The following is a 27,963-nucleotide window of genomic DNA, read 5'->3' as shown; positions in this document are numbered from 1 at the left end:
TGGGCGTGTCTGCCAGCCGCGGTTGCCACGGTAACCAGGAGAGCGTCCCGAGAGCTTGGGCACGCACGCTCTGGCCTCCCGTCTCGACCCGCCCTCAGCGAAAGCAATAGGTGGAGCGCGGGCCAATCGGAAGAGGCCGCAGGGGCGGGGCCGCAGAGTCCGGGGAGGGCGGTCCCGAGGCCTCCCTCCCCGACTTCCGGGTCGCGGTGTTTGCAGGGAGCGCTTGGCTAACAGCGTCGTTTCCGTTGCCGGCTGTTTGCAGTTGGGGAAACCGAGGCAGCTCCAGCTTCCCTTAGTTCTTCCGCTGCTGTGAGGTGGCTGCTGTTTCTTTTCTCTCACCCCGGCGCCGCTTCCGTGCGGCTGCGCCGAGGGCAGCGCGAGCCCTGCGCCTTCCTGCGGGAGTTGCGCGGGCGCCTGGGCCGCGCGGCTTTGTGCGCGCCGTCCCCTCCCACTCGCAGCAGCGCGCGAGCCGGACTCTGCGGTGCGGCGCTGGGGGCTCGGCGCAGCGACGCCCCGAGGTCTGGGAGCTGCGGCGGGCGCGAGTCCAGCGCTGCCTCGGCTTCTTTTGTCCTGAGGAGCGCGGACCGGATGAATTCAATTTAAAGATACAGATCATCCCGTCTGTGCTGTGCACTGTCTCCGCACTGCTCTGCCAGGATTTCGAATCTGACAACCCCTCGGGCCCTATTTCAGAGAGGCAGGGTCTGTGGGAATGTTTAGGGCGGGAAGGAGATGAGCATCTTCTTTTTTAAGTATCTGCCCCTCACTTGCGATCTCCTCTTCATTGAGGAGCTGAAGAGTTTCCTTTGAACATCCAGTTTTATCAAGTGTGTAGTGTTTTTGTTTTCAGGGTGTGTGTGGGGGGTTAACCTCTTATTAGTATTTCTGCACTTCATCTATTGAATGGAAAATGATGAATTAGCTGGAGTGTGATCTACTCTGCTTTCAACTTTTGTACTTGAGTTTGTAAGCCATTTGTAGTGTCTTTATTTGCCTGACATCAACTGACTGTGCGACAGTTGTAACAAATTATCCACAAGGGTTTAGAAGAGCTTATTCCTTATAGAAACAATTCTGATGTTAGATATATTATACTGGTTGTTTAGTTGGGGTCCTCTTGTTCTTAAACTGCTTAGTCCCAGTTCTCAGAGAGGGATAAAATAGGAAAGTATGAAATATTTGGGGAAAAAAATGGAGACCTTCTATTAGCTTCTTTTAAGCCATTAAGTGACTGATTTGAGTTCTTTTGATTTTTACAATTTTTAAAGTGATAAATTGACCTTCTGGCTAGCCATCATTTAATTAATCTGGGCTGTGGATTACGCCTGTTGTGGTTTTCATATTAAACACCAATTAAACACCATCACCAAGTGGACACAATGAGTTAATAGATTTTAATATAATCTCAGATTTGGCGAGTTGGGTAAACAATTTTTTTTTTTTGTAGTTTTAAAATTCAACTTTAAGGTCATTAAGTTTGTCTTATGTATTTTCTTCTCCAGGAAAAAATGTTTGTTACTTTGTGGGAGTTCTTCTATGGGCACTTTTTTCGATTTTGGATGAAATGGCTCTTACGACAGATGACTGGAAAGTGTGAATTGCAGCGAATTTTTGATACCTATGCAGGTGCCCAAAGGACACACAGAATAGGTAATGTTATTCAAAAAGATAAAAACTAATAAAACTAATTCAATATATTTTAGTTCGAATGGGGATGATGTACTTCTTGTTTGTTCTGATCAAGCTAATTAAACTAAGTTTCATAAACTTTGTAAATTCTGAATAGTTTCAGCTTTCAATTTTCTTACTTTATGAAAAAATGTTTATATGTATATTTACATTTATGTATTCCATATCAATGCAAAGAATGATCCTCTCTGGCTTCATAAATTTACCACTTGTTCCTTAGATACTAGTTACAACCTATTTCCTGAGAATTTTTTTTTATATTCTATTTGAAACAGTACACAAATAATATGAAGAGTGCTTCAGTCTACATCCACTTTTATACTTAGCCTCAGTTACCAATCTTAATTTCTTACTGTTACTTATGAAAGGATAGTAATTAGTCATTCAGTAGTCCCTAGAAAAGGTTATTAGACTCAAAATCTACACTGACCAGTACCATAGCCAGTAGCCACTTTTGGTAATGGAGCACCCGAGTTGTGACTAGTGTGAATTAAAATGTGCTATAACTGTAAAATACACACTGGATTTCAAAGACTTTATTTGAAAAAGATTTTAAAGGCTTTATATGAAAAAAAGAATGGAAAATGTCTTATTAATAATTGCTTATGTTGATTATTGAAGTGATATAATATTTTGGACCTATTAAATTAAAGTGTATCAAAGTTTTGTTTCTTTTACAGTAATGTGGCTATGGAAATTTTAAAATACATATTGGCTTGCATTATATTCCTGTTGAACAGTGCTACCCTCTTTGTAAAATATCTTAGTTTTTCAATAGCTAATTAAACATATTGCTGTAAAGTAGAACAAAAGAGTGAAAAATGTTGTTAGAAGTTACTTTTTTAGCCAGGGTAAGGAAGATCTGGGAACTGCTGCAGATCATAAGCTCTGTATTAAATGGAAAGTCGTAAACTAACCAGGTCCCCTTTTGTGTTGATCAAGTGTGCTTCAAATGTGAAATCAGCCCTGTAAAGTGGAGAGAGTGGGGTGTTGGCAGTCTGAATGGGCATGCAAGACAGCATTGGAAGAATGACAGAAGCTGCCTCAGGGCAGCTAGATGATTAAAGTTTTAATTACTTTCCTAGTTCTCTTACAACTTACTGGTTGACTTAAATTATTGTCTGCTCTTTTGACTTGCCCTTTTGACTGCTCAGAAGAACAAAGTACCTCTTGATAAGAAGTCTCTACAGGAAGCATTTGTTGGTGTTTTCTAGTGTGAGAGAATATATGTTAAAAAGCTTTACTTTGTGGTAAAAGCATTTTTCTTGAATTTTTCAAATTGCTGAGAAGACTGTTAGTAACTGTGCCACGCAAATGTTTTAATAGATCAGTAAAAATGTTCTTGTCATTCTTGACACAGAAGCCAGGAATGAAGAAGCTATTTTGCTCTTGGGTGAGTAGATGGTTAGCCAGATAACCTAAAGTCTTGGTCCCTTTGTTCAGGTACAGTTCAGTTGCTAGCACCTCAGGTCTTAATGCTTAATTCTTCAAGGCTGACAAAAGAGGAACATATAGTAGAGAGCACACTGTGGTCTTCACATGAGTTTCTGGAACCTGAGCTATTTGTGGTCACTTTGGGGTCTAAACATGAACCAAGACCCTGGAAAAATTAGGTCAGCCTTGCCTGTTTGGCTTGGTATGTTGTATTTGGTTGAGGTTTTTTTTGAATGAAAGCTGCTTCTTTAACTGTAAGAATAAATTTTAAAATGTTTGCTATGTTATATTCATGTATAAATTATATCTTCTCAAACTGAAAGTAATTCGTGTTTTGCTATTTTTACTGTTTATGGAGCTATTTATAGAAAACATTGAAGTGATAAATTCCTTTTTTTTTAATTTCAGAAAATTCATTGACATACTCCAAGAATAAGGTAAGATCATTTTAAGACAATGATTCTAAAAAACAAGAAAATACCATTTATTTAAAAGAATGCCTCAGTTTAAGAATTCATTATTTTTAGTGTCCATGTCTTTGCGATAAAGAACATTGAGAAATTTTTTCCAGAATATAAAATAAGTCTATTTTCAAAACATTTTCTTTTTGAATGTGTGTGTGTGTTTGTGTGTGTGTGTGTGTGTGTGTGTGTGTGTGTGTGTTATGAACAAAGATGATATTTGAATAGTTCTGAGTCGTTTCCCCCTTCTACCCCCATTTAGTTTGCCTTAAGAGTTTATAGTGTTTGGGAAAACAGGGTCTTAGGGTAGAACCTTCTTTGAGACTGTGTCCTCAAAAGGAGGACATGTGAGAAAAGGGCGAGCAACTTTGCATCAAGAAATCTTGTGTCATGCACCTGTGTACCTGTGTACCTTTTGATCCACAATAAGCCCTGATATATAGCAGCTTATGCTATATATTAGTCAGCATTTGCTGAACAAGAAACTTATAAAATCTCAGGAGCATAAAGCAGTATGTCATCTCTTGTGTCTGGGTTAGCTGGAATAGCTCTTCTTCGAGTTCTTCAAGTTCAGCTCTATTTCATGTGTTTTACTGTGGGACCAGGTAGGAGATGCAGTTGGGTATCAACAGAATGCTCTTACAGTAGATCACCGGTGGTCAGCCACACAGATGTATGTTAAACCTCATGTGTCATTTCCATTAGCATCCATTGTTTAAAATAAGTGGCTAAGCCCAAGTGAAGGAGAGGAGAATTACACTATGCCCACCATAAGATTGTGGTAGGCAGGTAGGTGTATAATTGACTTTCAGGGCAGTGAAAACTTGGGACCAATATTTCAGTCTTTTCACATGCTGCTACTTCCCTTAAGTAAATTTTGTTATGGCCAAAGATTGAGTTTGAGTCATGTAGACTCTCTGCTCAAAATTATGCCCCCTCAACTCTCCCTGGAGTCTTTCTTTAGTTGTTTCGCCTTTTTATTTTTTCCTTTTTCCATTCTCTCCTGCACAAAAGAACAAAACAAAACAGTGTTGCTTTTTTGGGTTGTTGAAAGCCCATTAATAGATCACAATCCACACTAAACAACAATGAAAGGAATAGAGTAGAAAATATATGAGATAGATTTGTGCTAGAAACAAAAAAATGGATGTTGTTGAGTGTGAAAGCGATCTGTTATGTTCTGGAGAGTGACCTATAAAGTAGGGGCTTTACTAGTTGAGTTGTAGTCTGTTAGTTTTGATTTGTCTGTGTAAGGGGAGAGGAGGCCAGAGTCCTCTTTTGTCAGAATCATAAATTGTGATTAGTGTTTTTTTTTTTTTTCTTTCTAATGAGACTGTGGAATCCAGAAAGCTAGCAAGTTACTGGTTCAAAAGATCTTTTTATACCTTACCCACCATGTAGTTCCTTTAATTGAAACTTATGACGTAGCTACCTAAAGGAACGATATTTTAAATTGTAATAGATGCACTTGACAAGTGGTTTATGTCAAATCTATTAAAAGAGTAGCTCTCAAACTTGAGAATGTGTCAGAATCTTCTGGAGACTTGTTAAAGTCCAGATGGTTATGCTTCACCTCCAGAATTTCTTATTCACTTCTGATTCCAGTCAGCATGTTTCCAGGTGCTGCTGCTGTTGCTGCTGGTCAGGGCCCTGCTTTGAGGGTCTTCATATTTATGCTCTGGGAGGGATCATTTTGCCTCATAACTTCTCTTTGTTTCCCTAGGAAACAGTATGTTCATTTTCCAAATGACCTTAAGCAAGTTGTGTTTCAAAATGTCAAAAATTTGGAACTATTTGGATGCTAAACCCTCTGGAATAAATTGTCCTGTGAAATGTGCTTTCTTTCAGTTTTGAAATTGCAGAGTATAAAACTGTAACTAAGCTCTTTATGCTGCACCCACAGTCCTCAGCCATCACTCCCAGTTCTGCAGGAGTGTGTGCCTTCAAATACCTTGATACCCTCTGCCCCAGGGTGTCCCTCAGAACTCCACCTTGCCCCTCAGAATCAAAATTACCCGGCCACAGGAACTTTATGTCTCATCTTTCTTCCTGCAGTTAAAAGCTTAACTTAATTCCTCATCCTCAGGTGTTTGCTCCATCTTGACCCTCTTCATGAGCCCTCTGACCACTCTCTGCTCAAAATTATGCCCCCTCAATTCTCCCTGGAGTCTTTGTTTAGTTGTTTCACCTTTTTTATTTTTGCCTTTTTCCATTCTGTCCTGCACAAAAGAACAAAACAGTGTTGCTTTTTTGTTTACTGATATATCAGTAGTTCTGAAACAGAGTCTAGAATGTAATAAAGGCTTGGAATATAAAAGGGCAAAGAGTAGAAGGTAAATGAAAGTTTCCTTTTTCTCCAAATAGAGTCTGTAGCATTTCTTTCATTGCTCCTTCACTAGCCAGGTCCTAGAATTGAGATGGCATTGTATCTGACAGTGTAACTGTTATCACTATAATAGATTTTAACAATTTGTCTCAGAATCTATTAATGGGATTGATGCATGGTAAAATCATGAAAGCTTAAGGGGAATAGTACATAGGGTATTACTTTAAGAACTCTGCTACACTGGTCAAATCTTAAATTCAGAATGAGTGACTACCATATGTTCAGTATTCCACTGGGAGCTTTGATATATACAAAAGAAGTAAAGTTTGGTGTGAATTTCATTATACGTAGGAGAGAAATAGAGACTGATATCAAATGTTATTATATACAGGAGTTCAGACAAGGAAAAGGTAAATTGGGACTAGAGCATTTGGGGACTCTTAAGGTACTGGTGATATTTACTAGCTTTAAAAACTCATTTGGAAAGTAAAAATTAAATTTGTATTCTTACGACTTCATCATTAAAAAATATAAATTGATAATAGTGCACAGGAATACTGTTAAAAGATTGATCAACAAATGAGTACTTAAAAACTGAACAAAATCACAGGTGCTTTGTTCTATTGAAGTTTTAAATCTAAGGCAAACTTGTTAATATTAATACGTAGAGAAAGCCTATCAATTTACACATGTACTGTGTGTCTCTTTTATTTGTATATGTCATTTACTTTAAAGAGAAAGTCTAATTCTGATTAAGAGATATTTCTGTTGACCAAATCTACTTATTTATTATGTAAAAAAAAGGCTAGGTTTAAATTCTGGTTTTAACTGCGTACCAGTTGTCCTACCTTATATAGGTTACTTATTTTTGTGTTGTAAAAGTATTAACATCCACATGGTTTTTTTAGGATTAGAGATTTTAATACGAAAGCAATCTTAGGGAATACCTAATATTGATAATACTAATGATAATGGAATTAAACCAATATATATTACAAGAATTTTAGTAGTTTGATGTTCATGAAAATCTCGTAGGTCCTTAAATGTTTGTCATTACCATAATGTCTGAGAATAAAAGTGATTTTATTTATTAAGGCTGGTTCTTGAAGTGGTGATCTCAAAGTATGTTTTTGTTGGGTTGTGAACTGTACCTCATTGGATATTCTTTGTTAAAAATTGAGACTCATCATCTTGTTTTTAGACTAGGGCCTTCTTATCAATGACATAATAAGGACTCCTAAAAAAATGAAATCCCTAAGTATATGGAAAATAAACTTTTAAGTACTCTATAGGTCAAAGAAGAATTCATAGGAAAATATAAAAAGAAAATTGAACTAAATAATAAACTCCCATCAAAATTCCAATGATATTCTTCATAGAAATAGAAAAAGCTGTCATGAAATTCATTTGGAAAAATAAGAAGCCCAAAATAGCTAAAGCAATCCTTAGTGAGAAAAACAAAGCAGGAGGCATCACAATATCAGACCTTAAGCTATACTGCAGAACTATAGTAACAAAAACAGCATGGTGTTGGCACCAAAATAGACAAGACCACCAATGGAACAGAATAAAAAAACAGACAAACCAACTTAAATGTTACTTCATACTAAAGCGCCAAAAATACACACTGGAGAAAAGATAGCCTCTTCAACAACTGGTGCTGTGAAAACTGGAAATCCACATGTAACAGAATGAAAGTTAGCCCCTATCTCTCACCTGTACAAAAGTCAGCTCTAAGTGGATCACAGACCTAGAAATTAGACCAGAAACCCTGCGCGTCCTAGAAAAAAATGTAGGCCCAATTTGACTTTAGTATGTTGGCTCAGGAACTGAATTCCTTGACAAGACTCCAAAAGCTCAAGAAATAAAATAAAAAATCAATAAGTAGGATGGCATCAAACTAAAAAGCTTCTTCATAGCAAAGGAAATAAGAGCATGAAGAGAGAACCTGTAGAATGGGAGAAAATCAGCTTCCTATACCTCAGACCATTAATTTCCAGGATATACAAAGAACTCAAAAAAACTTGAACACAAAACAGATAATCCAATTAATAAATGGGCAGAGGAACTGATCAGACCCTTCTCAAAAGAAATAATGATGAGCAAATACATGAAAAAATGTTCAACATATTTAGCAGTTAGAGAAATGCAAATTAAAACTACACTAAGATTTTATTTTACTCCAGTCAAAATGGCAACTATCAAGACTACATTACAATATACATTGTTACTACAAGTAACAGTGAATATTTGCAAGGACATGAGGAAAAGGGAACACTCATACATTGTTGGTTGGACTACAAATTGGTGCAACCCCTCTGGAAAGCAATATGGAGATTCCTCAAAAACTAGGAATGGAACCACCATTTGACTCAGTTATCCCACTCCTTAGCATATATCCACAGGATTTAAAATCAGCATACTACAGTGATGCAGTCACATTGATGTTTATAACAGCGCAATTCACAATAGCTAAACTATGGAGGCAACTTAGATGCCCATCAACAGATGAATGGATAAAGAAATTACACAATGGAATATTACTAAGCCATAAAGAAGACTTTAGATCATTTGCCAGTATATGGATGGATCTGGAGACTATCATGCTAAGTGAAATAAGCCAATCCCAGAAATTCAGTCATATGTATTACTCTTTTTATGCATTATGTGGGAGAGAGGAAGAAGAGAAGCTCAGTAGATTAGACAAAGGGAAACAAAGAAAGGGAGAGTGGATAGGAGTAGGAAAGACAGAATAAATCTAACAGTTCTCCTATGTACATATATGAATTAGACCTCAGTGAATCCCACTATTGTGCCTACCCACAAGAATGGGGTTGTAACTAGTATAAGATCTATTCCATGCTTATATAATTTTATCAAAATAGATTCTACTGTCATGTATAACTAAGAAAAAATAATAAAAAATTTAAAATACTACCATGATATATCATCTCATACTTGATAGAATGACTGTTAAAAAAAAAAAAGAAAGAAAGAAAGCCAAAGGATAAGAAATGTTGGCAAGGATGTGGGGGAAAAAAATCAAAATTTGTGTAGTTCATCAAATCAGTTTTTAAAGGCATATCTGTATTTATATTTTGAGAAACTGTTAAAAAATAAAATGAAGCCCAAAGTAAATACAAGAAGGGATATTATTAAAATAAGATTTTAAAAAAATCAGTGAAACTAGCAAACAAAAGATTTATCAACAGCTCACAAGTTAGTTCTTTAAGAAGGTTAATAATATTAATAACCTCTAGTAACACTGACCAGATAAGAGAAAACACAGATTACCAATGTTAAGGTTACAGAAGGGGCATCGCTCCCACCTCTAGTTATTAAAAGTCAAGGGGTACCATGAATTGCTTTATGCCAGTGAATGCCATAGCTTGGAAGAAATGACCAAAGTCTTGAAAACAAGTTTGTCAAACCAATATAAAAAGAAGTGAAAACCAAAGTAACCATATACCCAGGAATGAGATGAAATATATGAGTTAGAATTTTTGCACAAATCTCCAATCTTGGCTTCACTAGTGAATTCTTATCAGCATTTAAGGAAGAAGAACCAATGCCACTATTATATGAAATCCAAGGATATAGAGTAGAAACAAACACTTTATGAGACTTGTATAACCCAGACACTGACAGAGATAAATGAAATTCCAGGGCAGTATCCTTCATACATATACAGCAAAACATTAGTAATTTGATTCCAGTAATGCATAAAAAGAATGATACATTATGACTGAGTTTTCAAAAATCAATGAATATAATTTACCATAGCAACAAAGTAAATCAAAAAATATAATTTCAGCAAATACTAGAAATACTAGAAAAACTGTTTTAATACCCATTCATTATTATAAACTCTCACTTAACTAGGAATAGAAAGATTTCCTCAACCTGTTGAAGGTGACCTATGAAAAACCTGCAGCTAACATGATGGAAAACCTGTGCTCTGCACGTTTAATTGAAAAGAAGGACAAGCATGTATACTGTCTTTATTTTTGTTCAGCGTTGTGCTGAAGATTCTGGGTAGTGTAATAAGCAAGAAAAAGAAATTTAAGACATAATAATCAGAAAGAAGTAAAATGTTATTAACAGAAGACAGAGTTTGTAATTAGAAAATCCTAAGGAATCTGCAGAAACTATAAGCATATTAATAAATAAATTCAACTGTCTCACAGAACACAGTGTACTTCTATATGTTAGTAACAAACTTGGACAATAAATTTAAAAAAATAATACCACATGCATTAGCATCCAGAAACAAAATATTTGGGATCAATTTAAGCCTTCTTCACTCAAACTGTTGGAGAATAGGGTTGGTTTTTTTGTTTTTTGTTTTTGTAATTGTAGGTGGACAGAATGTCTTTATTTATTTTTATGTGATGGTAAGGATCGAACCCAGTGCCTCACACATGCTAGGCAAACACTCTGCCACTGAACTACAGCCCCAGCCCAGAGAACAGTTTTGAAAAAAAGTAAAATGGAAAGATAAGCTATGTTTATCAATTGGAAGACAGTACTATTAAGATGTGAATTCCCCAATTGACCTATGGATTCAATTCAGTTCCAATCAAAATCCTAGCAAGTTTGCAGAAATGGTAGGAACCTACAGTAGACCAAATCATTTTCTGATAGAAGTTACAGTACTCACATGACCTGACTTCAGGACTTTTCTGGGCAAATAGATGAATATAGCAGATGAAAGACCAAGACAGTGCCCACAAAGAGGTCATAGAACTTTTAATAAGAACTTTTAATAAAGTTTAATAAGGAAAAAAAAGTCTTTTCAATAAATGGTGCCAGAATAACTGGATGGCCATGTAGGGGGAAGAAAACTCTCAATTCCTGTTGCTGGTTTTCTTTGATTAGAAACCCAGACAAAATGTGCATATGATAATCCTTGGGGAAAATTTAAAACAAATTGGTTTGCTTTTGCATTTTCATATCCGTTTCATAAAATCAGTTAAATGCCTTAAAATATACTTCTTTTTTGGCTTTCAGGAACTTTTCTCATTCACCTTTCTTTCATATAAATAGATTTTACAGAAAGCAACACGAGTTATTCAGAGTGAAGTGGACAGATGTGTAGAAGATATAATGAAGGAAAAGAACATTAACCCTGAGAAGGATACCAGGTGTGCTGTGTCCACATTATTCTCTTTTGTTACCCATTTACCTTCTGTGAGGTGTTGAGATCACACACATTGCAAACTTAGAGCTGAAGGTTTTGTGGAGATAATCGGATTTGACACTGGCTTCACTAGATGAACAGTGAAGGTCCGGAGAGGTAAGAGATAGACACAGGACTAAGACCTGTACCTCTTGGTTCCCAGTCTGTCTGCCTCTTAAGGTAGCTTAGCATTACTTTCCTAAGGTTGAATAACTTACTGTCCTTCAGAATTCAGTTCCGTGCCCTCTTCCAGCAATGTCCTCCGGTGGCTCCTCCTCCAGTGTTGGGGGCATTGCTGTGTCCTACTTGAATCATCTGCACTGCAATTCCTGCTGCGTTCTTCCATCAGAGGTGACTGAGTGCTGGCTTGACACATTGCAGAGTTTTGCTTACTGTACTCAGGGATTTAGATGTTATCCTCTGGTTTTGAAGCAAACAAGCTGCATATTACATATGTATTTAAGGAAGGAAGAGGGTCGATTAGGGTGTGTGAGAGAATGGTAGGGAATAAAGGCAAAACGGGAAAGCAAATCATTAGGCAAAAAAAAAAAAAAAAGATCAAGGATCAAGTCATAAATAAAGCAGGGGAATTAGTGACATGAGGATTGCTTTGAGGGACAGAAGGGCTTGAGACCTTTTTTTATTATTATGTGTTTTAATTTCTTTCTCCCTCCCCACCCTTTTAAAAAAAATACCTTTATTTTATTCATTTATTTTTATGTGGTGCTGAGGATTACCGCTGCGCCATAGCCCCAGCCCCTCTCCACCTTTTTATTATTGGCGCATTATAGTTGTGCATACTAATGGGATTTGTTCTTACATTTTTATACATGCACACAATATAATTTGGCCAGTATCATTTGGGGACCTTTTGATGTATGAATTGTAGATGGAGAAAAGTGGATCAGAAGTGTTCTAACTTCGGGAACTAATGTTTAGTTATGCCATTATAGATTAGAGACTTAGCATGTTTCAGGGAAGATAAGCTGTTATTTTTGGGAAAACTGAGATAACCTGTCATGGAACTCTTTGTTACATATGTACTTGGAAAATTTAGGTATGTTGATATCTGCTTGTAAAGATTTGGGAATGTGTGGGGTTGCCCAAATGAGTCCTGAGAAGAAGAGGACAAATGCTTGTAATTGCAAAGTTTGCCATTCCTACTGCATCTTGCCCCCTTTCCTAGGCCCTGATTTATCATGTCCTGTGTAATACTTTGCACAGTGTTCAGTGTTGAAGGATGCTGTTGGTGTTTCTTCTATTAAACTGAAGGCCAGATGCTTCCTGATTAATTTAGGCACCAAAACCTGGGTAATGCAGTGTTTTATTGTGCTAAAAAGGCGTGAGTTTAAAATCATAATAATGTTACCATTTTCAGTTTTAAAATCTGCATGAGGACGTGCTTACTACAGATAACTGGTTATAAACAGCTATATTTGGATGTAGAAAGTGTGAGGAAAAAGCCATATGATTCTGATAATCTGCAGCATGAGAAGCTACTCCTGAAGGTAAATTTTTGTTTGCTATATTTGGAATTGTTTAACACTGGAAAACTTCATCAGTATGAGCTGAGTACATCTGTTAGCAGATTCTAGAGACTCATTTAGCCATACAGTTTCTCTGCCTCTTGGAAAACTTTACTTTGTTAGATTTCTTATTATGGAAAGTTTTTAGTCAACAATTTTTATAATTTTTTGATAAGCATCATTAAAAGATTTTCAAATGAATTTTATTCTAATGCCTTTAATTTCAAAATAAATTACAAATTCATAAAGGGAAATCTTTCCAACCAAAAATATAGATCTCTAAGCCTCAGATTTTTCTCTTTTTATATAAATTATTCATGTAAGGTTAGCATTTTTAGCTGTTCTGAAATTATGAATATGGATGACTCATTACAGATTATTATGTCAAACCTTTTGGAATTTATGGGATGTTGAATATTAATTGCCGAATAATGCCACAATAGATTGAAACATTAAGAAAGTAAGAAGAAAATTATTTATTTTTTATTATTTCTGAATGTAAATACATAAGACCAATGAGGTGCCAAAATTAAAGAATGTCAGATCTAGAGTAAGCTCCACAGATGTCTCCTGTGCCCTGTTGTTGTAGGGATGAGAATTCTAAGGCCCAGAGGAGATGAAGTGATTCCCTGTAGGTACTAGGTGGTCGGGCCTGGAAGAGACCTGAGTCTCCTGCACGTCGTCTGTACCTGTTCTAATTATATTTTAAACTGGTTAAAATGAAAGAAAAGCACAGTGGAAATTTTTATAACTAAAAGTACTGTGGAAATAAACATTGGCAGTATCTAAATAAGAGACTTGAGTTTAAAAACAACAAAATCCTTTTTTCCCCAGGAAAAGTATAAAATATATACTTCATCTAAGTGGGAAAAGATAAATAAAACTTGATTGTGTAAAATGAAACTAACAAAGGGCCATTGTATAGATCGAGTTTTGTATTTGAATTGTTTGAAATAGTTCATGCATTCACTGAGGATTAGCTGCTTTCTGTCCTTGTCGTCATCATTTTTTCTTTAATTTCAGACCCTTTCTACATAATACCTTCCCTTAAGGTTAAGATACAAGTCGTAGGATTCTAGTCCAGGGACTTTTTACCTTGGTGATTTCTTAAGAAATTTGGTTCTAGAGGCAGAGAACCAGATGGTGGTGGTTACTTACGATGGCACATATTCAGCTGTCTTACTGGGTATAGAGCTGTGGGATCTGTGTCGCTCTGCCTAGTCCAAGGACCACCTTCATTAGACTTAACCAGTATTTAATATTTACCCCTCCCACCTTATGAAATCAGAATCTCCAGGGGTGGAGTCCAGAAATGTGATCTTTATACGTATTAAATCTCTGAGTACTAGTTAGTGGTTTTACACTGCAGCTCTGACCACACATGGCATAACCAATTCCTGGGGAATTGCTAATATGAGCAAACCACATGATTTGGCAATAAAAGTGGGGACAAGATAAAACCCAATCTAATGATCGAATTTAGCTTCATAGCCAGAATCCTGGCCCTATAGTTTCTAAAGGAATGTCCCAAGTCTTCACATTTTATTTTAGGTAACATTAGGAATCCTTTACTCAACAATGCCTGAATAGTAATGGAATGGGGAAAAATAAAAGTTTTCACAAATGTTTTTTATCAACTTCTGTTAGTCTGTTTGATGACTGTATTGATATTTGAAAATAACTAAATTACATTGCATTGATTAGTTGATTGGTATCTAATATTTGATAGCTGTTTTCAAAATTCTCCATTTTAATGGTTATATTTACTTTAAATGAAGTCATTTTTTCCTTTCAAAACTGAAGATATTTATAAGATAATTATCCTAAAGGTTGGAATATTGTCAGAATCATTTCTTCATAATCGCCTCCCTTAGACCTATTTCCTTTTTTTTTTGAATTAAGGATTAATCACCCACTGTTATGATAAAGCCTAGTTAAGTATTTATGGTCAATGGCCTAATTGTGTGTTCTTAAGCAAGCAGTTTACCAATTCTGATATATGTGCACTAATTAACAGATAAATGCAGCTCATCTTGATGTTTGAGTTTGCTGTGTATTTTTTTTTTTTTTTTGCTGTGTATTATTTGCTACCTTTTCACAATCCATACCAATCTTTTTTTTAACTGGAATAAATTTCTTCTTTTTAAAGATGATTGAAAAGTTTTCTGAATATAGTCTTTGTTGAACTTGTGATTTGTCTGTAAAGATTGTTTAATTGAAAGTATTCAGTGACTAGTTATATAAGGTGTGAGAAGGAAAATGTTCTGGTAAATTAAGAACATCACTATTATTTGTAATATGGAAGCATATTTGTGCAGCTTTGGAATCTTCTAATGCCCACAAAGAAGTTGACAGCCAGAATCTCCAAGCAGTGGGCTGACATTGGTTTCCAGGGTGATGATCCTAAGACAGACTTCAGAGGCATGGGTATACTCGGATTAATCAATCTTGTGTAAGTGAAATTGAACTTTCTTTTTTTCTCTAAATGAAATTACTTATAATCTCCAGTCTAGTTCATTTCTAATAAGAATTGATCTAGGTGTTTCATACTGTCTCTGAATTTTAATAGCTGTGGTACTAATGTGCTGGCATCAGTCTGAAGGCACTGGAAATACACTGTGTGTGTGTGAGAGATTTCTTTACTTACCAGTGCTTTCCTCTTTCTGACCCCCTTTTCAATGCCTCTTGGAGGATTAGGTACTTTCTTTTCTCATTCTTTTTATCCTCTTGTCTCTCTGAACTCTGATTCCATTAAGAGAAGTATAACCAGATAAGGAGATAGTCTCTTTATGTGTGTTCTTCTCCACCTATGATAGCTGATCCAAATCCCCAACTTTTCAGAGTCTACATGGACTCACTCTTATTTAATACTTATAATTTGGTTCATGTGTGAAATTCCAAAATATTCAACTTAGATCTCAATTGAGAGCCAAAACTATACTAGAAAAAATAGAAGATTAATTTCCTCCTATAAGGATATGCAGATGACTTACCAACTATAAAATGTCTAGAATGGGAAGTTAAACATTAAGGTCTGAATAATTCTTACTATGAAAAGAATTACTAAACCTGAAATTGAGATATATTAGATTAATATTGAGAAAAACAATTTAGTCAGTATTGATACTGGGAAAATAGCAGACTTAGCTGGGCTCAGTGGCACATGCTTGTAATCCTAACACTCATGAGGCAAAAGTAGGATGATTGCATGTTTGAGGCCAACATTGGCAATTTATATCCTAAGCAACTCAGCCTGTATCAAAATTAAAAATATAAAAGGGCCAGGGATATTACTCAGTGGTAAATTGCCTCTAGATTCAATCCCTGGTATTAAAAAAAAAAAAAAAAACTTATGGTAGGATGTCAATTCCTGCAATTTTTTCAATTACCAATAATAAAACATGATAATGTAAAAAAAATGGTTAGCGTTCATCAGAAAAGATTTTAGTTTAGCTTAAAGTATAAATAATTTAATAGGATTTGACTCTAGACTGTGGGTAGGGATTCTGTTAAACTTTTAAATGATTCATAATATTTCCACACTATTTAGAACTACTGTCAAATTTTTGAAAAATGACCAGGACTCGCATATATTTGTAATTATTTGATTGCCAACAATATACTAGAAATGAATGAAAATATAAAATCAGCTCTGACTCCTCCATAATTTTGCTGTTTTCCTGCATATGGAGCTATGATATTGCAATATCCAAATATACAGCTAAGGAACAAGCAAGATATTAAAATGTCCTTATGTAATATATTATCTTTTAAATTTCTTGGCCTTTGGCATGTAATCTCTTAAAATATTGTTTTGCTGTGAAAGATGGATAGTGGTTTGATAAATAACAAGACTTTAGATCATTGAATGACAAGTCAGCTGTAGAAAAAGAAAGGAGGCCACACAATGCATTCAAGGGAGACAGAAGAAATCTAAATTAATTAGAAGGTAGAAACAGCAAAGAAGAAGAATCTGCAAGTAAAGGCTAAAAATATGTTTAGGGAAGAAGGAAAAGGAGGTAAGTAGAAGGGGGGAAATGAAGTAAGGAATTCAAAATGCAGATCATTTGTAAATAATAGTTTACCTTATTGTATACATGTTTATTTTTACCATTAGATACTTTTTTTTTTTTTTTTGGTACAGCAGATTGGACCCAGGGGTGCTCAACCTCTGAGCCACATCCCCAGCCCTTTTTATTTTTTATTTTGAGACAGGATCTCACTAAGTTGCTTAGGACCTCAAAAAGTTGCTGAGGCTGGCTTTGAACTTGCAATCCTCCTGCTCAGCCTCCCAAGTCACTGAGATCACAGATAAGTACCACTGTGCCTGGCTTCACCGTTAGCTACTTTAAGATCATGGATAGCTAAATAAATCCAGCAAGGAGATTAAGTTACTCTATTACAGACTGAGTATTTTAAAAGTAGTATCACTTCTACAGTGCTGATGAATGCTTAAATATATGAGGAGTATTGTGCACAATGTGAAGTATAAACAGACCACAAAGGGCATTTTGGAGCTAACTTGGGGATAAAGTAGAACCTTAGAGCACTTAGGGGAACTGTGTACCAGGGAGGACTTTTTACTGTTTGGGGTTTCTGGATCCCATGAAAGACTTGAAAGCCTTGGGTGCTCTTTCCCCAAAAAAAGTATCCACAGAAAAATTCGTTCAAAATTTATGGTAGTTCATGGACCCCCCTCTTCATTTATAAATGATCCTTCCTTAAGGACCTCTAGATCAACCATGCCTGGATTAATGAGTTGAAAATTCAAGCCAGGGAAACAAAATGGAAGTGTATGTATAGTATTATTCCAAGAAGAAAAATAGAGGGGGAAGATTAAATTAGAAATTTCTATGCTTTTTATGAAAATTTCAGTGATTGTATCCTCTAAATTTTAAATAAACCGTGGAAGTCAGGTTTTATGTATAATTTGGTCTTCATATCAACACCTAATCTGTGTGTGTGTGTGTGTGTGTACACACACCACTGCACTATGAAGTGAGACAAAGGTTGTTGCCTTAATATAGGCAACAACCTTTGCCTATAATAGGCCAAAAGGACGGATGAACCTACAGATATATGTGTTCTGTATTTCTCATGTACCTACTGACAGTTCTGTTTACAGCCATACAGTATTGTAGTTTATACCATTGATCAAGAAGGATGTTGGGTACAAAAGGAAAATTATTTACTTTTTCTTTTCTGATGGCATTGAAAATGCCACTAAACAATATAGACTTGTGTGATTCTGCAGTCTGTACAATTAGAAAAATGACAAATTATATCCAAATAATACAGATGTATCAGTTGCCAAGGTCATTGTAATGTCATGTGTAGATAATAATTTAAAAAAATACAGACTTAAGTTGTAATAGAAACAGTAAGATTAGGTGAAAAGAAAAGAGTGTCTTAACAGATACAGATTAACTTTTTTATAGAAATAGAATGAGCAAATTAAAGAAAAATAACTCTACAGGGTTTTTTTTCTCTTCTTTTGTCTTTTTTAAGTAGGTAGGAAGTCTCTTTTTAGATGATCTATTAAAACCTTTGCAATTTTGCCAAAGGTCCATGTCCTAGAATAGATAGGACTGATTGGGATTGAATGTTTGTTCGGAAACATCTGAATCACTGAAGTGATATGAACTGGATATCAGGATGACAGGTCAACACTAGGACCATCATATTGACAATAACAGTGGCTTCTGGATATATTGAATTTGAATAACATATACTTCCTTCGTTATTTTCCTTATTTTTTTTTAGGTATTTCAGTGAAAATTATACCAGTGAAGCTCATCAGATTCTTTCCCGCTCAAATCATCCAAAATTAGGGTAAGCTGGATGACACTGAGAAACTAGTCTCTTGCTAAGATGATTACATGATTAAGTGAATTTGAAGGTATTTTTTAAAATGAGATTATTTTAAGAAGAAAGTTAAGTAGAGTAGAAAACAGGAGAGGAAGGCAGGTAGGGAAAGGGGAAGTTCTACAGACTGAATTGGAGCAAATTATATTTCATGCTTGTATAATCATGTCAGAATGAACCCCAATATTGTGTATAGCTATAATGAACTAATAAAAAAAGCAATTGTTTTATTCAGAACTTTATAAAAGGTGGGCATGGTGATGTACACCTGTAATCCCAGCAGCTTAGAAGGCTGAGGCAGAAGAATTGCAAGTTCAAAACTAGCCTCAGCAACTTAGTAGGGCCCTAAGCAACTTAGCAAGTCCCTGTTTCAAAATTTAAAAAAAATAGAAATAAAAAAGAGTTTGGGCTATGGCTAAGTGGTTGAGTGCCCTGAGATCAATCCCTGGTATCAAGAAGAAAAAAAAAACAAAACAAAAAACTTTATGAAAGATATTTCATGTTACATTATTCTTAAATAAAAAATATAACCATAAACCAATTTTGTGTATGTTTCAATATATTTTTATCATAAGATATAATTTAATCTATACAATGGAGAATAGGGGTCTTTAGAAAATTTTTTCAAATCCAGGCATGGCATCACATGCCTGATCCCAGCCACTTGGGAGTCTGAGGAAAGAGGATCTCAATTCAAGGCTAGTCTGGGCAACTTAGTGAGATCATATCTCAAAATAAAGAGGATATAACTCAGTGGCAGAGTACTTTCCTAGCATGTGTGAAGCCCTGAGATCTATCCCCTGAGATAAAAAAAAAATTTTTTTTCTCAAAATGGAGTTGAAAATAGGAATAGCTTCAAAATAGGAAAATGAGAAATAGCTTTGAAAATTATTAAGTGAAATGCAAATTGAGGTCATGTAATTAATTAGTTTTTTTATATTCTGATGAAACTAATCTTTGGAAAAAATAATGTTAGATCATAAAAATAAGTAAATATTCTTATAATGAAGAAGAAAATATCAAATTATTAAGTGTAGTTTAGAAACCAGTGAGATTTGTTGAATGTAATTCTCTTTGTTTTAGATGTCATGAAACAGAACTTTATTTTTATTTCTTATATTATACTCAGAAAATGAATAGACGTTAGAAAAAATTTTTGGACCCCTTCACTTTTATTTTTATTATTTTATAGAGATTGTTATAAAATCAGTAGTGTATTAGAAATGAAGCAATTCTAATTTTACTGATTGCTTACATAATTTAAAATTTGTTTTATGAGCTATTTGGCTAGCTGGTATAACTGGTCATGTTTCTGACATAGGTATTCTTATGCAATAGTTGGAATCAATCTCACAGAGATGGCTTATAGCTTGCTGAAGAATGAAGCTTTGAAGTCTCATCTCTACAACTGTGTTCCTGGTGTACCAACAATGGAACATTTTCACCAGTTTTATTGTGAGTATTAGAATAAGAGAATTTTTAAACCATTAGTGTGTATTTTAATCTGATACCTCTATCAAGTATAAAGTTTATATTGTTATTTTTGATCTTTGAAGCCAGGAAAGTAATGGGATGGTCCATAAGAGTATTTGGTACTTCGTTTCTATATTTGTTTATTTAAAAAAAAATTGTGATTTTTTTCAAGTGTGCAAATTTAGAATTTGTGTAGTTTTTCTGTAGCTTTTCATTTTCCAGTTAACCCCAAAATGAATTTTCCCTCTCAAATACTCCCTAAGGAGTCAATGATAGATCATTTGCAGATTTTTTTTTTAAATACTCTTATAGGAAAATAAATTTAAAGGAACTTTTCACCCCTTTATTTCAAGGTCAGGTTGCCTGGTGTTAATACTAGAGCAGTTCCTTTATTACAGTAACTTTTACTTTGATAATATTTGAACATTCATAGTTTAATTGAGCAAATCCCTCTTCTAAATCTACTGCTGAGAAGCAAAGAATTCATATCTAGCTTAGCTTTGCACTCTACTTTCCTTGGTATTTTTGTGGCTTTGGAGTATCATTTGCGTGTTGGGAGAATACGGGAAGCTACTTAAATACTAAGTGGCCCAGTTGGCTTCCTCAGTTCTGTGTGGAAAGTATCATTCATGGCTCCTTCTCGATCTCTGCTGCCTACTTACCTGCTTCAGTTTTGTCTACATCCTGAGTTTCTCCTGCATTTGTCTACTCTTCCTATCTCCTTTATAATACATGACATCGTACTTGTATCAGTGGACAGTTTGGGTGTTAATTAAGGCTTTTCTTCCCAGGAGTGACCTATTCTAACTAAAGGAATAGTTTTAAATCTTGTCTTCTGAAGACACATCATTTTGTTATTGGGAAAATGGGCCCAGTTAGCACAAATCAGTTCCAGCATCATGAATCCTCTCCAGAAGAAAAAACTATAGAAAGATTAACTTTCTTTTTTTTTTTCTTTTTTTATTTACATATGACAGCAGAATGCATTACAATTCATACTACACATATAGAGCACAATTTTTCATATCTCTGGTTGTATACAAAGTATATTCACACCAATTCATGTCTTCACACATGTACTTTGGATAATGATGTCCATCTCATTCCATCATCATTTCTAACACCATGCTCCCTCCCTTCCCTTCCAACCCCTCTGCCCTATCTAGAGTTCATTTATACCTCCCTTATTCCCCCTCCCTACCCCATTATGAATCAGCCACTTTATATCAGAGAGAACATTTGGCATTTGGTTTTTTGGGATTGGCTAACTTCACTTAGCATTATCTTCTCCAACTCCATCCATTTTCCTGCAAATGCCATGATTTTATTCTCTTTTATTGATGAGTAATATTCCATTGTGTATATATGCCACATTTTTTTAATCCATTCATATCCTGAAGGGCATCTAGGTTGGCTCCACAGTTTAGCTATTGTGAATTGTGCTGCTATGAACATTGATGTGGCTGTGTCCCTGTAGTATCCTCTGTTTAAGTCCTTTGGGTGTAGACCAAGGAGAAGGGATAGCTGGGTCAAATGGTGGTTCCACTCCCAGTTTTCCAAGGAATCTCCATAGTGCTTTCCATATTGGCTGTACCAATTTGCAGTCCCACCAGAATGTATGAGTGTACCCTTTTCCCCACATCCTCGCCAAGAGAAATTAATTCTTTCATATATTTTATTTCCTGGTGCCCACATTTATCTCCCTCTTTCTCTTTATTCTCTTGGCCATTTTTTGTTTCCTTTTTTATTCTTTGTATGAAAGGATGGGAATAACAAGTGGTACCTTAGCTTCTTATCTCCATTGTCACCTTCTGACCTGTGAGCAGGTATCCACTCTCACCCTGGCAAGCTGCTGACCACAGGTCTAGCAAAAGGGCTCAGGCCCTCCATCTTTCAGATGCTGCTGTCCAGTTGTCCCCATTGCAGGATTTGAGTGCTGTTGTTTGAGCAGGACTTCTGGATTGGTGGTTCCAAAAAAAATGACATATCCCTTTTCTATGATTAAAAAGTTATAACTCAGTAACAAGTTTATTGGGGGATAACTTATAAACATAAAGTTCTCCCTTTTTAAGTGTATATTTCAATGAATTTTAGTGAGCTTCACAAGTTAGCCAGTCATCATCAGAATGCAGTTTTAGAACATTTTTTGTTACCTTAGTAAGATCCCTCATGTTGTTTTACCATTAATCCCCCTTCTTGTGTTTTCCTTATTTTTCACCCCTAAGTACAACCATGCAGGAATTTTTAGGTTTATACTTTCTTATGAGTAACTTCTATTGAGTCCACCCTCTGAGTGTCTAAAGAACAATATATATGCTTCATGAAGATAGCTCTTTTCCATTACTTTCTATAGGGCTTAAGAGGCTTGACCAAGATGTCCTGCCCACTTCCTGGAATCTTGATATCATTTTTTCCTATGTTTCCTGATGTTTTCATAAATCAGACTACTATTGCAGTCTCAGCTTTCAGGGCAGGCTTTCTCAGACACTCAGTTACATTATAGACCAGCAACTTCTCTGTAAAGCAAAAATTTCTAGTACTTCACCAGTTTGTTCCAGGCCTGTGTAATCATTTGAATGGATCACATTGCTGACAGTAATGCAAAAGCAACTTTCCATAAGGAGGGGGAAATAGCCACAACCCAATAACCAGAAATATTTTTTTAAAAGTATATCATAAGCTTTGATGAATAGCTGATTTTTCCTGTTATCTAGAACTTTATCTCTAGATTTTTATATTGCACATCTCTACCAATGTATTAGGAGTGGAGATGAGCATAGATTCAATTCATGTATTACAGGTAATTTCTACCCATATACTATTGCTTAATGTATGTACAGAATAAGTTTTGAATGAAATAAAGATAGGAAATAGCATTGAAAAACAATTACAAGTTTACCATTCTCAGTCCCTCTTTTGATACCAGAAGCAGAGGATATTTTTCTGGAAGTTTCATTCTTTGATTTTTCTCATATATTCTGGTTGACAAAAATCTGTTTTATCTTACATCAAGAAATTAACCTGAAATCTTTTTATTTTGATGTTTGTTTATTTTTATTTTTGGTATTCTTGGGTATCAAACCCAGTACCTTAGGCATGCTTAAGTAAGCACTCTATTAAGGAGCCATATCCCCAGCCCCAACCTGAAATCACTCTTAAGGTAACCTTCTTATGAAGTAAATGTAATTGAAACATTCTGGCTCCTAATATTAATCTTTGCTTCTCTTTAAAATGGAATTTCTATTTGTTTTTCTCTTACTAGGCAATAGTAATAGTTTAGGCACACTTTATATAAAGTCATTGACTTATTTTCCTGACTTAGCTGAAATAAGTCACTTTTATCCCTTCTTGAAAGTCCCTTTGGAAGGCACAGTGAGGCTCTAATGAAAACAGAAATCCAAGACCACTTACAAACTGTGCATTTGGGGCACATCATTTGGCCTCTGTGCTCCTCTGTTTCCTTTTTGGTAAAATGGATGAAATAACACTGGGCTTACAGCATAGGGTTGTTAAAAGAGAAAATGAGCATATGGTGAGCACTATATAAGTAATTTAAAACTATTTAATAAGTATATTTGGTTGAATGTAAAATAAGATTTAGGAGTGGTTTTAAATTTACATTTAAACTCATATGTTTAGTTTCACAAAATACTTTTTAACATTTTGAGGCTTCATTTGGGTTATTGTAATGAAGGTATTGAAATAACAAAAATATTAAACCTATTTGTACTTCATGTATTCTTTTCAAAAAGAGAAAGTGCTAATAGTTCATAGAAAAAATAACTCTTAGATTTAGAAATCAGGTGGGAACAGTTTTTCTTTATCCTAGTCCAACATTTTCTCATTATTCTCATTTTTGTGCTTCAGGTGTCTCTGAGAATATTTTTTTTTCCTTTTTCCAAGGTATCTTTTTAAAGTGCTGTATCTCTCAAATTTGAGAGATTTTGTAATTTTTGAGACAAACAGTAAATGTGCACTAAATATTCTATTGAATTGTTGTATACTTTGAACATAGATACTATTTCTTACAAAGTTTCACAGGTTTCTTTTAGTTTTACAGCTATTTTTGATGATTGTATCTGACTGTGGAATTTAAGGGTGATTATATGCTTCCTAGATATAAGATGTTTTTAATGTGGTTTTACTGTTAAGGGCTTTATGTTTTGTTTTTCTTTAACTGCAGGTTATCTTGTCTATGAATTTGACAAGTTTTGGTTTCAAGAAGAACCAGAAAGCATTATGTATTTCAACCTGTACAGAGAGAAGTTTCATGAAAAGATTAAAGGACTCTTAATGGATTGCAATGTAGCACTTACTTTAAAAATGTAAATCACCCATAGTATCTTCTATTTCTACCACGTTTTGCACACACAACAGAATTTATATGTTGTAATAGAAAGTATCTGATCAATTACACTCTTATATATAATTTCCTACGAAAATACTTCAGAAGTTCTATATAACAAAGCTAGTGGACAATCAGTGTATGTTTACAATTGTTTATACACTGTTCTCCAAAGGTACCTTATGCTTCCAAAGATCCCCTCTGTAGAGCCATGTCAGCTACAGTTTGGAACTTGGGACTTAGCCCGTTGTGGAAAAGTATAAATCAGGTATTTATATTAAATTGGTTGATGAAAATGTGTACAAGTCAGTTTTCATTCTTACGTGTCATAGCTATCAAATTGGTATCCTTTTCAAAACACTTTAAGTGTTTTGGCCTAGAATAACTGTTTTTAATTTGTTTTGTCTTCTTTTTATTTCTAGGCTAATTAACAGCAAGAGTTTTCCTTAGGACTTTCTTTGCATCTCAATTACTTGTCCTGATGTCACTGTATTAGTGGTAACAAGAGCAGAGATATCAGACAGGATCAAGAATCATGACCTCCTTTTTTATTTTCTTTGGTTACTGAACATAACAGATAATGAGAGAATGACGGTGTGACTAGCTTTGTTGTTTTTAAATACTGCTTTTAAAAATCACAGTGTTAAGGCTTCCTGACATTTTCTCATTTTCAGTATTTGCTTTGCTTTTTATCCATTGTAGAAAAGAACCTTATTTACTTAGTGGTTTGGTGTGAGGGCTTCTACCTGCGTGTGCTTATGAAAAGCAATGCATTTGCTAAAAGTCTTTTTTCCTTTTTTTTTTTTTTAATCCCCCTTCTTTCTATACTGAGGATCAAGCCCAGTACCTCACGTATGCTAGACAAGTATTTTACCACTGAGCTACTCCAGCCCAGGAAAATTTTAATTTTATTCAGCAGTTTCTACTAAAATAAAGCAGTCTTGGAAATTTAAGAAGAAAATTTAAAGCTTTTTAATAATCTTTTGAAGTATCATTGGTTTTTTGACTGAACCATTAACTCTTCTCTTACTTTGAACTCTTGCTTTGACTCCGTGGTGTTTCGAGATAGCAAGTATGGACCTTCTGTTAACTGTCTGTGGGACACTAAAATAGCTTGACTGTGCATTTTATATAGCTTTATTCTCCTAAAAAATCTCAGGAGGGCAGCAGGTGCTGTCAAGGATTACATGTGATGAGATCCTAATGGGAATTTCTTCTTGATGTGATTTACATGTTTGTACTCAGCAAAACTAAAGGAGCTTAAAGATAGGAAAGTTCATGTGATAACTAAGTCCTCCTTAAACCCTGTGGAATTCAACTTGTTAAAGACAATTTAAAGCATGATATTTTGCACATCTTTCAAACACAGACACACATACACACACACGTATATATACTGTTTAAGTACTGACTTGTATGTGATATAGCAAGACTTGGTATTTTTCAAGTGTTTGCTCGTGTCTGTTGACAGACCTCTCTTCAAACTTGTCAAGAGTGGTAAGAAATATCCAATTGGAAAGGAACACATGCAGTGTTTTATACCACATGCATTCAAGTACATGCATTAAAATGATTTTTTAAATAAAACTTTTAAAAACTTGGTCCATTTTGTCATAGTAGTGACAATTTAACTCTTCAGTATTATAGGAAGTTCATAATTGATTTCTTATAGGGGACTTCTCACCTTTTGGGAATATCTTCAGCTGTTTTTCAAAAGTGTTTTCATGCTCTTTCTTTCAGCTGGAGTCTTCTGATGTGTAGCAGAATTCCAAACAAAGATCAGGTGTTAACCATGAAGTTCACTCTGTTACCGTATTAACTATTCTATGGAAAGTAATTCAGTTAGTCTTTAATTTTTGTGCTGAAAATATTTGTTTATGTTTTAATCTTGCAACAACTGAGATCTTGATCTGATTTAAACCTTTGTCAGGATGCTTATTAAAAGAATGCTTGAAGTATGGATGGGAATACTGTTAAGTAAGTTTTTCCCCTTTTAGAGGGGGAAAAAATGAATGGGGTTAAGAAAATGTCATTATAAAGTTTTCTCATAACATGTTCTTCAGATTCATCTCTGTACATTATAGATGTTGTCCTGTTTTTGCTTAAAATAACCATAACTATTTCAGACACTGTGTTGTCAGTTGATCTAATGACCACCAGCAGATTCTCAGATTTGATAGTTTGGAAGGCAAGCTCTTCCCAGGTGTAGTGTAGCATGAGCCTTCTGACCTTCACGTCATAGTGACATATAAGAAAAGGACAATATAATGTTCTTCCTTCCTCCTTCCCCTTACTTTGAAATGTATGTTAGAATGTTATGTATTGTAAAATCCATATTTAGAATTTCACCTTTTCTACGATTAGTAAAATGCCAAAGTAGTGAATAGGATATTATGGCATTGAAGTAGCAGGAAAATTATGTTAGTTTTAGCATCAAAAAGTAAAATCAACATGGAAATGAATTTTTGTATATGCCAGGTTGAGGAGATTACATCAGTGACAGGAGTAGTGTAAAAAAATACAATTTAATCATTTGCAGTTTAAATACATTCTGAAAGACAATCTAAAACAGGGAGAAATCAGGAGGTTATCAGTGAACCTACACCAACCTCTGGCAATATAGCTAGAGATTAAAATCAGTATCTTAAACTGGCCATCACAGTTAAACCATTTATAGTTTAGAAAACACATTTTTTTTCTTACAAATGTCCGTTTTGGTTTTTTTCTAAGAGCATCTTTAATTTTTTGTATGTGTTTACACTTGTATGTATGTACATTCTTATTATTCTAGCATTCATACAATTGTGCACGCACTATTTCTCCCCTTTGAGAACATTCAGTTAAATAGAATTTGATCAAAGAGCTGCTCAAAGGATATATAGCATATGAGCATGCAAAGGGATGCTTATTCTGGGATAGAAAAGGTCACGCAGCTTTGTGGCTTGCAGGGCCATAACGTTTATCATCTTCCTTAAAATGGTGACTGGGGACCAGCAGCTGATTTTCTCAGGATGTGTTCACCCTGCCTCTCTGAACAAGTCTGGGGAGCCTAAACTTCCACTTTCATACTTAAGAACCTGTTCACACAAGCAATTTGTAGATGAAGATTAATGGAATTGTTAGTACTCTGAGAGAAACCATGACTTGAATTTGTGTTTTTTCTGTCTTCACCTTTTGATGAGAAGCATTAAAAGTGTAGTGCAGGTAAGACCTAGTGACTACAGTACTATTAGAGAGCAATTCTGTGTTTTTGTTGAAGTATTTAAAAAAAATATTTAAGCAGTAGTGTTCCCTGCAGGAAGAATTGCCAGTTGGCAACTTAAATTAATTTTTTGTCTACTTGGATAAAGCGGTTGACTTCTTAAGCAAAAGCAATAGTGTGAAACGTGATGTCATTTTGTTTGTGATGTTAAGTGATCAAATAAAAACCTGTTGAAATTGTTGTAAGCCTTTCCATTGATGCACTTGCTGTCTTGTCCTACCTTTATTTCAATTATTTATATTCATAAAACAATTTTGTCTTGTTTAATCATCTATCCTGGTGCCATAGGTGAATCTGAATATACAGAAATTTTTATTTTTGTGACTTTTTAACTCACACATGAATTACTACTTAAGATGTTATTTAATGAGAAAAGGAGATTATGATGCTGTATATTTGCTTC

At 35.0% G+C, this 27,963-nt stretch overlaps 1 protein-coding gene across 4 annotated transcripts; it reads left to right on the top strand.

The window, feature by feature from the left end:
- The first annotated feature begins 188 nt into the window (after positions 1-188).
- On the top strand, positions 189-27,740 carry ELMOD2 (ELMO domain containing 2). 4 transcript variants are annotated; one of them, XM_081303203.1, is made up of 10 exons: positions 189-314; positions 1,503-1,650; positions 3,532-3,560; positions 10,957-11,054; positions 12,468-12,597; positions 14,934-15,067; positions 18,379-18,447; positions 19,802-19,935; positions 24,137-24,278; positions 26,039-27,740. In XM_081303203.1, exons 2-10 carry the CDS (start codon positions 1,509-1,511, stop codon positions 26,115-26,117), a joined length of 957 nt encoding a protein of 318 aa, XP_081159329.1. In that variant the 5' UTR covers positions 189-314; positions 1,503-1,508; the 3' UTR covers positions 26,118-27,740. The 4 variants fall into 4 exon arrangements, with proteins under 4 accessions (XP_081159329.1, XP_081159332.1, XP_081159331.1 ...); XM_081303205.1 differs by lacking the exon at positions 189-314 and adding an exon at positions 322-702; XM_081303204.1 differs by lacking the exon at positions 189-314 and adding an exon at positions 697-827.
- Positions 27,741-27,963: the final 223 nt, after the last annotated feature.

The sequence above is a fragment of the Spermophilus citellus genome, assembly GCF_964194105.1.
Source record: "Spermophilus citellus genome assembly, chromosome: 8".
NCBI classification, from domain to species: domain Eukaryota; kingdom Metazoa; phylum Chordata; class Mammalia; order Rodentia; family Sciuridae; genus Spermophilus; species Spermophilus citellus.
This window is presented reverse-complemented; position numbering and strand designations above follow the sequence as displayed.